The sequence below is a fragment of the Nerophis ophidion genome, linkage group LG18, assembly GCF_033978795.1.
Source record: "Nerophis ophidion isolate RoL-2023_Sa linkage group LG18, RoL_Noph_v1.0, whole genome shotgun sequence".
Lineage (NCBI taxonomy): Eukaryota > Metazoa > Chordata > Actinopteri > Syngnathiformes > Syngnathidae > Nerophis > Nerophis ophidion.
Genome location: NC_084628.1, coordinates 41,332,008 through 41,344,507, shown reverse-complemented (window position 1 = coordinate 41,344,507; position 12,500 = coordinate 41,332,008). Strand labels below are relative to the sequence as shown.

The following is a 12,500-nucleotide window of genomic DNA, read 5'->3' as shown; positions in this document are numbered from 1 at the left end:
AAAATATGTTTTGCAAACCAGTAAATATAGCCTTCCGCCCGATTGTAGCTGAGATAGGCGCCAGCTCCCCCCGCAACCCCAAAAGGGAATAAGCGGTAGAAAATGGATGGATGGATAAATATAGTCTGCAAATAATTGATTCTATTTGTAAAATATTTTTCATACAAAATCAATGTTATCCCTTTTCCTTCTTCTCTGTAAAAGAACAGTGAACAAATACATAATAAATAAATAATGTACCAAAGTAAGCATACAAATATTAAACTACATAAATAATCTTTTTCTTAAAAAAAAAAGGGCTCATTATGTTCCTCATAATTATTGTTGTGTGTACTTAGTGAATACTTGTAGTTTGAACAGTCTCTTAAACTGAATTCCATCATTTAATTCCACATACTGATATGCTAAATGTTTTTTGTGTTTTGAACGTGCATAAAAACATTTTAAATGACATTTTCCTCTAAGGTTATATTTGTCCTCTATAGTTGAGAAGAATTGCTGCACATTCTTGGTTATAGTTTACTTTGTGCATCATTTTACATGTTTGCAAATGCACCAAGTCGTTGAATTTCAACAAGAGTTTATATGTTCTCTATATATAAGATGATGTATTATTATATTGTAACAGTTAATGAATGAAGTGCACATTTATGGTCTTTTCCCATATTTTTACACAATAATAAAATATATGTACCGCATTTTTCGGGTTATAAGTTGCAGTTTTTTTTCATAGTTTGGGTGCGACATATTCTCCGGAGCGATTTATGTGTGAAATTATTAACACATTACTGTAAAATATCAAATAATATTATTTATCTCATTCGCGGAAGAGACGGAGAAAATGTCAGCAATCGTCACACACACGTCAACCAATAAGAATTTGGCGGGGGAGGGTCAAGGCAGAAGTGCATTGTGGGTCATGGGATGCTAACTGCTATATGCTACTGCCGTAGCTATTAAAATGGATAATTTCAACGTTGGCGGTAACTTATAAAAAGTGAGAAGGGCTGAAGAAAAATGGCGTTGAAAAGGAAATCATGTGCTGCAGATTACAAGCTGGACGTAGTGAAATATGCAGCAGAAAAGGACAAGAGGAAGCGGCGCATACCTTTGGAGTTGGCAGAGTTGTTTAGAAGCCACATCCAGGAAGAAGATTTCATGGGATTTATGGATTAGGAGTGAGAGATAGTTTGGTAAAGGTATAGCATGTTCTATATCAGGGGTGCCCACACTTTTTCTGCAGGCGAGCTACTTTTCAATTGACCAACTCGAGGGGATCTACCTCGTTTATATATATCATTTATATTTATTTATTTATGAAAGAGACATTTTTGTAAACAAGTTAAATGTGTTTAATGATAATACAAGCCTGTGTAACACATATAGATGTCTTTCTTTCACGAAGACAAGAATATAAGTTGGTGTATTACCTTATTAGGATGACTTGCATTGATTGGAATCAGACAGTAATGATGATAACGCCCACATTTTCAAATGGAGGAGAAAAAAAGTTGTCCTTTCTGTACAATACCACATGAAAGTGGTTGGTTTTTGGCATCTAATTCATCCAGCTTCCATACACTTTACAAGAAAAACATTGGCGGCAAATTCCGTAGCTTGCTTGATTGACATTCACGGCACCCGAGGGTCTTGTGAGATGACGCTGGCTGCTGCCAGTTCATTATTATGAAAAAATGACAGAGAGGAAGGCGAGAAACACTTTTTATTTCAACAGACTTTCGCGCCGTCCCTTCCGTCAAAACTCTAAAGGCCGACTGCACATTTCCTATCTTCACAATAAAAGCCCTGCTTCATGCTGCCTGCGCTAACAAAATAAGAGTCTCGGAAAGCTGGCGTGCACAAGTGATGTGCACGCCAGCTTTCTGAGGGATCGCTTGTGCTCGCCAGTTTTCCGAGACTCTGTATTTAGTTAGCGCAGGCAGCATGAAGCAGGGCTTTTATTGTGAAGATAGGAAATGTGCAGTCGGCCTTTAGAGTTTTGACGGAAGGTACGGCGCGAGAGTCTGTTGAAATAAAAAGTGTTTCTCGCCTTCCTCTCGGTCATATTTTCATAATAATGATCTTGCAGCAGCCAGCGTCATCTCACAAGACTCTCCGGTACCGTGAATGTCATTTAAGTGACGTCTTGGTGAAGATTGATGATCACTCATTTTTAGCTCTATTTTTTTTAAAAGCCTGGCTGGAGATCGACTGACACACCCCCCGCGGTCGACTGGTAGCTCGCGATCGACGTAATGGGAACCCCTGTTCTAAATGTTATAGTTATTTGAATGACTCTTACCATAATATGTTAGGTTAACATAGCAGTTGCTTATTTATGCCTCATATAACCTACACTTATTCAGCCTGTTCTTCACTATTCTTTATTTATTTGAAATTGCCTTTCAAATGTCTATTTTTGCTGTTGGCTTTTATCAAATAAATTTCCACCCAAAAATGCGACTTATACTCCAGTGCGACTTATGTTTTTTTTCCCTTCTTTATTATGCATTTTCGGAAGGTGCGACTTGTACTCCGGAGCGATTTATAATCTGAAAAATATGGTATATGTATATTTATATATGTATGGATATGTACATGTGTGTGGATACATACAAAGCCCATCCATCCATCCATTGCTTATTCCCTATAGGGTCGCGCGGGGGGCACTGGTGCCTATCTCTGCTACAATCGGGCGTAAGGCGGGGTACACCCTGGACAAGTCACCACCTCATCGCAGTAGATACATAGCTTATTTTTTAATGTTTTTCTACAATGTATATTACTAAATGATTGTCTATGCACCTTAGGGCGGCGGTCCCCAACATTTTTGTAGCTTCAGATTGGTTAACGCTTGATAATCTGTCTGGCGGGGGGGGGTTGTGTAAATTTTTATTAATTTCTTTCTTTCTTTATTTTTTGTTATGAAAAAGGGAGTTTTTTGGGGTTGGTGCACTAATTGTAAGTGTATCTTGTGTTTTTTTTTTTTTTATGTTGATTTAATCAATAAATAAAAAATATATATATATTAGGGGTGGCCAAATTAATGCGTTAATTACGCGTTAACTCATCAATCTATTAACGCCGACAATTATTTTATCGCACATTTGCGTATGTTGTTTACATGCTTTTATTTTGTTAACGCCTTTTCTTAACAAGATGGCATCTCCCGGATGTACTTCAGCGTCGAGGGGCTCTTGGTAAAGATGGAACATTTGGCAAAAATACCGGACAATTCTGCAAAATTCATGGCTGGCTTACAGCGTGGTCACTCCGGGATCACTTACGACCGCCAGATAATTCTGGATGTGGATAGATCGGGCCGTTTTGGACTGAATGAGGCGTGCTTGCTAGACCGGCTAGCTAGCATGGGAATACTTTGCCGGCTACATCCAGCGGCCTGTGAAGCAGCGGAGTATATGTGTTGTCTGTCTATTTATGAATAATGCAGACCAGGAGTGTTGGCTGAGTTCTTAACGTTTACTTTCAGAGCGTGCATATCACAACATACAAGATGCCGTCATGGCGACACAACCTATACCGGGCTACCGCGCATGCTCGTCACTCTTGTTGCATGCTGGGTAGGGTAGTTATTTTTTCCCCTGGCTCATAACATCACAATATAGTACCATGTATATGATGCCTTCAGTTTATCAAAGCACCAAGCAAACAATCGGAAAATTCCCATCATATCAATTCCTAGATATGGTCATAATTATTTTAAGTGCACTCTGCAGAATAAAAACAACATTATTAATATTGCTACTACGGATAATTTGATCAAAAATTCCCTAAAACAGCCCACTACCTATAATATAGGTTTTTTAAACATAAGACCCTGATAAAAAAAAATGTTTCTGCTGTTACCTCAGAAATTGCCTGTTCAGATGTTATGATTGTGGCTCAGAGATTTGTATGTAGATTATACTTATTTTCCATAACAAACAGGATAACTTAAATACCCTGGCAGTGGCAATAAGCTTAAATGTTTGTATTGACATTTTTGGAGTTGATTTTCATCAAATATGCTATTTAACTGCTACTGTTCAACAAGGACTGATTTAAATTGTGTTTGCACAACAAATGTTTTGGCGCTTTTGTTCATGTGGGAGAATATTCCAATAAAGGTGCACTACACACTACTTTTGAATTCATTATTGGGCTTTGCGTATACAATGCAGTTAATCGCGATTAATCGGAGAAATAGTGCGATTAACTTCGATTAAAATTTTTAATCGTTGCCCAGCCCTAATATATATATAATTAATAAAAAAATTCTTCTGTGGCCCGGTACCAATCCAGTGGTGGTTGGGGACCACTGCCTTAGGGGATCTCCTCCAATTTCCTTGTTCTTTGAACCTGTTAACTGTAATAATGACAATAAAACTCTATTGTAATAAATCAGTAATGTATAATATATTGATTCGATAGATGCAATTTTTTGGGGTTACTAGCGCCGTCATAGAACTAATTAAATGTATATAATGTTGGATTAACACATGAAAATCAACAAGTGCCGCCAAATTACTTCTCCCCAAGCCAGTGAGATATTTTCTTCCTATGGTCTTGTATGGCTTCTGTCCTCAGGTGGACCATTCGTGCCCGTGTGACCAACAAGAGCAGCATCCGCACATGGAGCAACTCGCGCGGCGACGGCAAACTCTTCTCGATGGAGATTGTGGACGAGAGTGTAAGTGTGGCCGGGGTCCCGTGGTTCTCGTATGTCCCCAAACTGACCTGCAAAGAAATGCTGCAAGTGCCCTTTTGACGGTGAAACCCCTGTGGTGGTTCCAGGGCGAGATAAGAATGACCGGCTTCAACCAAGAGGTGGACAAGTTCTACAGTCTCGTTGAGGTTGGCAAGGTGAGGAAAATCATTTTCTCAAGCATGTTAGAGATGGAAGTAGGGCTGGGCGATATATCAATCAATCAATCAATCAATCAATCAATCAATGTTTACTTATATAGCCCTAAATCACTAGTGTCTCAAAGGGCTGCACAAACCACAACACGAACCACTACGACATCCTCGGTAGGCCCACACAAGGGCAAGGAAAACTCACACCCAGTGGGACGTCGGTGACAATGATGACTATGAGAACCTTGGAGAGGAGGAAAGCAATGGATGTCGAGCGGGTTTAACATGATACTGTGAAAGTTCAATCCATAATGGATCCAACACAGTCGCACGAGTCCAGTCCAAAGCGGATCCAACACAGCAGCGAGAGTCCCGTTCACAGCGGAGCCAGCAGGAAACCATCCCAAGTGGAGGCGGATCAGCAGCGCAGAGATGTCCCCAGCCGATACACAGGCAAGCAGTACATGGCCACCGGATCGGACCGGACCCCCTCCACAAGGGAGAGTGGGACATAGGAGAAAAAGAAAAGAAACGGCAGATCAACTGGTCTAAAAAGGGAGTCTATTTAAAGGCTAGAGTATACAAATGAGTTTTAAGGTGAGACTTAAATGCTTCTACTGAGGTGGCATCTCAAACTGTTACCGGGAGGGCATTCCAGAGTACTGGAGCCCGAAATGAAAACACTCTATAGCCCGCAGACTTTTTTTGGGCTTTAGGAATCACTAATAAGCCGGAGTCCTTTGAACGCAGATTTCTTGCCGGGACATATGGTACAATACAATCGGCAAGATAGGATGGAGCTAGACCGTGTAGTATTTTATACGTAAGTAGTAAAACCTTAAAGTCACATCTTAAGTGCACAGGAAGCCAGTGCAGGTGAGCCAGTATAGGTGTATATGTATGTATATAAAGGTATATACAGTATAGGTATATATGTATGTATATAAAGGTATATACAGTATAGGTATATATGTATGTATATATGTATATAAAGGTATATACAGTATAGTTATATATGTATGTATATATGTATATAAAGGTATATACAGTATAGTTATATATGTATGTATATATGTATATAAAGGTATATACAGTACAGGTATGTATGTATGTATATATGTATATAAAGGTATATACAGTACAGGCGTAATGTGATCAAACTTTCTTGTTCTTGTCAAAAGTCTAGCAGCCGCATTTTGTACCAACTGTAATCTTTTAATGCTAGACACGGGGAGACCCGAAAATAATACGGATAATAATAATATGGAATATACTCGATATATGTCGGCTTTGTCTCAGTCATTTTCTATATCGCACAATCGTGATACTCAACTGTATGTTCTCACGCAGTTGCAAGAACTACTTTACAGGTGTTCCTCACTCTTTCTTGTCGCCTTCTCACAGAGACGTAAAACAAGCGCACCTTCTCACGTACGTCACATACTGTCGCGCGTGCATCCTCATACGCCGTCGCCCACCAGAGAGGTAGCGGCCTGGGTAATGTTGGCTGTGATGCGAGTGGCAATACGAGAGAAAGAAGGTGCCAATCTGGTAACTCATAAAGGAATAATTAATTCCCAAGAAAAACTGGCGGTGGTTTGGCTTCCAGCGGGAAGAGTTTGAACAGACAACCGTGATATGTCAAGTATGCTGCAAAAGTGTTGCCACAAAAAATAGCATTACTGCTAATTTGTAGTAATGCTAGAGAATGAAGAGTGTTTAAAACTCTGCATGCCACACCCACAAAATGTCTAAGCAACCATTTCTAGATCAATCAATCAATTAATGTTTATTTATATAGCCCCAAATCACAAATGTCTCAAAGGACTGCACAAACCATTACGACTACGACATCCTCGGAAGAACCCACAAAACGGCACGGAAAACTCACACCCAGTGGGCAGGGAGAATTCACATCCAGTGGGACGCCAGTGACAATGCTGACTATGAGAAACCTTGGAGAGGACCTCAGATGTGGGCAACCCCCCCTCTCTAGGGGACCGAAAGCAATGGATGTCGAGCGGGTCTAACATGATACTGTGAAAGTTCAATCCATAGTGGCTGCAACACAGCCGCGAGAGTTCAGTTCAAGCGGATCCAAGACAGCAGTGAGGAAACCATCTCAAGCGGAGGCGGATCAGCAGCGTAGAGATGTCCCCAACCGATACAGGCGAGCGGTCCATCCTGGGTCCCGACGAGCGGTCCATCCTGGGTCTCGACTCTGGACAGCCAGTACTTCATCCATGGTCATCGGACCGGACCCCCTCCACAAGGGAGGGGGGGACATAGGAGAAAGAAATGAAGCGGCAGATCAACTGGTCTAAAAAGGAGGTCTACTTAAAGGCTAGAGTATACAGATGAGTTTTAAGGTGAGACTTAAATGCTTCTACTGAGGTAGCATCTCGAACTGTTACCGGGAGGGCATTCCAGAGTACTGGAGCCCGAACGGAAAACGCTCTATAGCCCGCGGACTTTTTTTGGGCTCTAGGAATCACTAATAAGCCGGAGTCTTTTGAACGCAGATCAAGAACAGAAGGAGATAACGTCTGCAGGAACCTACCACATAGTGAAGGACATACTAGGGCTGGGTGGTAAGGCTTTTTATTAATATCTGGATATGTTTAGGCCATGTGACCATACAGCATATATATGTTGATATTTTGCCTGAGCCTTGAATGAACACTTGATACATATAATGACAGCAGTATGATGATTCTATGTGTCTACATTCAAACATTCTTCTTCATACTGCATTCATATATGCTACTTTTAAACTTTCATGCAGAGAGGGAAATCACGACTAAAAGTCTATTCATGTAACAGTTATTGGCACAGTGGCACAAACATTCATGTCATTTCCAAAACAGAAAGTGCAAGATTGTCAGAGACATTCTAAAACCAGCTTTGAGTGCACTTTTGTGCATGATGTCACTAAGATGACATATCAATGCAAGTCATCAGAATCAGGTAATACACCAACTTTTATTCTTGTCTTTGTGAAAGAAAGACATCTATATGTGTTACACATGCTTGTATTATCATTAAACACATTTAACTTGTTTACAAAAAATGTCTCTTTCATAAATAAATAAATATAAATGAGGTAGATCCCCTCGAGTTGGTCAATTGAGAAGTAGCTCGCCTGCAGAAAGTGTGGGCACCCCTTGCTTAAACATATCCACACATTTAATAATAAAAGGCCATATTGCCCAGCCCTAGAAGGAACTCTTATAGACAACTTCAACAATCTGTGAGGCTGCATATTGTCTCCAATGACAACTTACGCTGACTTGGTGCAGGTTTACTACGTGTCCAAGGGCTTCCTGAAGGTTGCCAACAAGCAGTACACCTCCGTGAAGAACGACTACGAGATTACTTTAAATGGAGAGACGTCCATCGTTCCCTGCGAAGACAACTGCGACGTCCCCGTGATGCAGTGTGACTTCATCTCAATCGCAGACTTGGAGAAAACCGAGAAGGACGCCACCGTGGGTAAGGAGAACTGTCCCCAACTCCATGCCAGTCTTGCCATTGCTTCATTTTATTAACTTAAAGTACCAGTGATAGTCAGTCACACACACACACACACACACACACACACACACACACACACACACACACACACACACACACGAGGTGTGGCGAAATTATTCTCTGCATTTGACCCCCTTAGAGATGAGGTGAGGGGAGCAGTGAGCAGCAGTGTTTTCAAGGTTATGTTAGGTAGCACATTTTCTCAATGTCTTTAGACAATTGTTTTTTTTCTTGGGGTCCTCCTGTACAGATGTGATTGGTGTGTGCAAGAGCGTGGACGAGGTGACCCGCCTCACCACCAAGTCCAGCCGTGAAGTCTCCAAGAGGGCACTCAGCCTGATGGACTCGTCCGGCAAATTGGTGACTCTCACACTGTGGGGAGAAGACGTGAGTACACACTCCGACCAAACCGCTTGGTTCATGTCGATTACATAAATCAGGGGTGACCCGTTAATTAAATCTATATTCTTACATTGATAACTTGCCTCGTTGACACAGAAGAATTAGCTCGATTGCCATATTGGGAAAAGTCAGTGTTCAAAAACAAGGGGAAAAACCAATCCAAAAATGAGGGGTATTTTATTTGAAGTAAGCAAAATGATCTGCCGATATAACAAAAACATTTGGCTTGTCAAGACTTTCCAAAACAAGTAAAATTAGCTAACTTCAACAAAGCTAAAAATAACTTTAAAAAACTATATTCTCACTAATAACAAGTACACTTTTCTTGGTAGAAAATACGGACAATTTTGCTCAATATGTTGAAAAATATTCTTAAATGAAGTAAATGCTAGTGCCATTATCTTGACATCATGATGTGTGCTCGGCATTACATTTCTTCAAACTAGCAAACTTATACTAAAAACTAGGGATGCACCGATTAATCGGTAACCGAATATATTCGGCCGAATATGGCAAAAAAAGCCACATTCGGCCTTCGGTGGAATAAGTTAAAAACAAGGCCGAATAGTGGCGTGTGACGCAATTTTTTGACACGGTGACGTTGGGATATGTTGTGTGCCTGTATAAGTGTATGAGGTTACAAGCACACACTTATTGAGATTTAGTTGGGCCTCTGTTTACATTATTAGCCTGTTGTGTAGGCTACCTGTATAAGTGTATGAGGTTACAAGCACACACTTAATTGAGATTTACTGGAGCCTTCTGTTTACATTATTAACATATCTACTGTGGCTAAGCAGACTTTTGCCAAAAGGACAATAATTCATTTGTTGTGGGTTTATCCACTTTAATGCACTTTATTTATTTTTATGGAATGCATGTTTTGTTTGAAGGCCTAATATGAATGAAAAACGTTGTGCTTTTTTTGAAAAGCAAAGGCTACTGGAATATTAAAAAAATGTCAATATTCAATAAAAAATGACTTTATTTGAAACACATGTCTAAATATTTATTCTAGGCTATTTATGCAATATAAAAAAAACTGTGAAAAACTGCATTCATTATTCGGTATTCGGCCTTCAGGCAAGCGTTTGAAATTTATTCGGCTTCGGCCACAAATTTTCATTTCGGTGCATCCCTACTAAAAACTCATTTATTGTTCTTAATGGAAAGGCAACAAGGCAAGCTCTTGTTATTCTCAGGGTCTCCTAGCCGCTCAGGCAAATCATATGCTCTAAAAATGCATTTTCACATCGACATGATATCATCGCGCCAAGTGCGTGCTCTTTCAGTCGATTAGTGCTCATACCGTATTTCCTTGAATTGCCGCCAGGTATATAGTACGCGCCTGCCTAGAATTACTGCCGGGTCAAACTCGTTTTGCAAAAATAATTAGCGCATGCTTATTAGCATTACCGCCGGCTCAGGATTAACACCGGGTCAAACTCGTTTCGCTAAATATTATTTTTATTAGCGCGTGTTTAGAATTTCCGCTGGGTCAAACTCGTTCCGCCAAATAATTAGCATATGTCTAGAATTTCCACTTGGTCAAACTCGTCACGTCACGAGTGACACTTCACCTGTCATCATTTTAAAAATGGAGGAGGCTGATTTCAATCATTTGAAATGGCATAAAGGGGAGAAGATTAAGAGCTATTCAGTAGGATTTAAGGTCCAAGCTATTGAATATGCTAAAAAGAACAGCAAGCAGCTATGTTTTATTAATATACCATAGCTGCGTGTGTCAAATATGAGTCATTAAATGACTCCAGCCTCCAGGTGGTAGAGGGCGCTAGTGATCCTTCTTGCGACTACTCGGCTGCAGAAGAAGTGACAACAAGCAGCAAGAGTGACCAGCGTGTGTTTATTTTTTTCCTCTCGCTTGTACTTTTAACATGGGGGATTACATATCTAAAATAAAACAGTTTTCTAAACTAGACTTTCAATCGATTCCGATTCTTTGTTTCGATTTCGATTCCTGACGATTCTCGATTCGGATTCTTCTTGTACCATACAGATGTGTTTGCCAGGTAGTCCCTGGAAGGTGGTATGTATTTTGGGTTGATAGTTTTCACCATATCCCTGCAAACATAAACAAACATGCAATGTTGCTGTTACTGTTCAGCCCAGTATCAATTAGCTTAGCTCTAACATTATTGCTTAACTAGCCTAAATGTTGGAGATTCCACCTCTGAAAAGGGATGCAGTCTTTTGACTATGTGTGCAGTGACCTTTCTGTGGCACCGACATCTTCCCCATTGCCGCTACGGTGAACGGAGTACGCCGAACACATGGCGGAGCCTGGCTAGCAGCTTGTAAATTGTCTATGAAAAAATACGCGGGCTAATTTGTTAGCTGCCTCAACGTTGGCGCAAAAACACAATATTTATTGTTTTACTTACCGGATTCGGACTGCAGTGAGGTCACCGAAGTGCCAGGCTGGGCGTCGGAGCCAGAGGAAGAGGCAGAGGAGGACGGTCGAAGACGGGACACTCATTTATTTGTACTCCATGAAATCGGAGGTGCTTCATCATGTTCGACGTGCACCCTCCTAAACACGAAACAGTCCTGTCGCACGTGTTGCATTTCGCCGATATTTTTTATTTTTTTGGGTAAAATAAAGCCACACTTCCGCCCACTATTAATGCTTGACTGACTCGCTCAGCTATGCTAACGCTTCAGGCGGTGGACGCTTCTTAGTTGGTGTTCAACGGCTTCTTCTTCCGGTCGGTGAACTGGGTATCGAAACTATGAATCGAAATTTAAACTTTTGATTCCGGGAGAATCGGAAAGTTAGTCCCGGTTCCAATCGATACTCGATACCCAACCCTACCGCTTAGTGAGACTAATTATATCAACAGACAGAAAATAAGCCAATATCAGCCTTATTTGAAATATTTAATTCAGTTTTTGCAGTGCAGTCATCACAAAATGCTGTTCATACCGTCAAATCTAAGGCTCCGTCGTCTAAATGGCTTGTCAGTGAGCGATAAAGCAGCTGCTCAGCAGATGTTGACGCCTACCTGCAGCTCGCTGGGACTTGCCAACTTTTAGTTTTTTCATGAGAAGAGTAACACTTTTTATTTCCTTGATCCACTAGCTCTGCTCTTTGCAGCAAAGATCTGCTGCTTCCACAGTTGCTTTATGCACTGCCAGATTGTCTACTCCTCTCTGTATTGTCTATGTATTTTCTTCAAGCTAATGAGCAATTTAAAATCCAATTCTAAAGTCCAAGTAAATATGTGTGGTGTCTTGGGCAGAGAAACAATTCAGAAGAGGTAAAAAGATGACACCAAGATCATAAAGATTGTCTCCCATTGTGCAGGCAGAGAAGTTTGACGGCTCCGCTCAGCCCATTGTGGCCATTAAGGGAGCAAAGGTCTCAGACTATGGCGGCCGCTCGCTCTCCGCATCCTACAGCAGCACCGTGATGATCAACCCAGACATCCCTGCGGCGCACAAACTCCGAGGCTGGTAAGCCCGCCCGAACTAATGCAGCTGAGGCAATTGCTTACAAGAGTGTTGGGAACATTTGATATACATCTTGCATGTTATTCCATTTGTGTGCCTCACTATGCATGCATCACAGTTGGACAACTGGAATGCTGCCTTTTCATTTTCCAAGCTGATATATTTTATTAGTTTAATAGACGCTGTGTTTGTCACACAAAACACACCTCCCATTGTGGTAAAATGAGTATAAAAGG

At 40.9% G+C, this 12,500-nt stretch overlaps 1 protein-coding gene across 1 annotated transcript in view; it reads left to right on the top strand.

Moving 5' to 3' along the window:
- rpa1 (replication protein A1) overlaps positions 1 to 12,500 on the top strand; it is a 90,726-nt gene that overhangs the window by 31,315 nt on the left and 46,911 nt on the right. Inside the window, exons 8-12 of the mRNA XM_061878123.1 lie at positions 4,588 to 4,690; positions 4,795 to 4,863; positions 8,157 to 8,349; positions 8,642 to 8,778; positions 12,119 to 12,267. Of these exons, the coding sequence (XP_061734107.1) occupies positions 4,588 to 4,690; positions 4,795 to 4,863; positions 8,157 to 8,349; positions 8,642 to 8,778; positions 12,119 to 12,267 (651 nt within the window). The remainder of the gene's footprint in view (positions 1 to 4,587; positions 4,691 to 4,794; positions 4,864 to 8,156; positions 8,350 to 8,641; positions 8,779 to 12,118; positions 12,268 to 12,500) is intronic.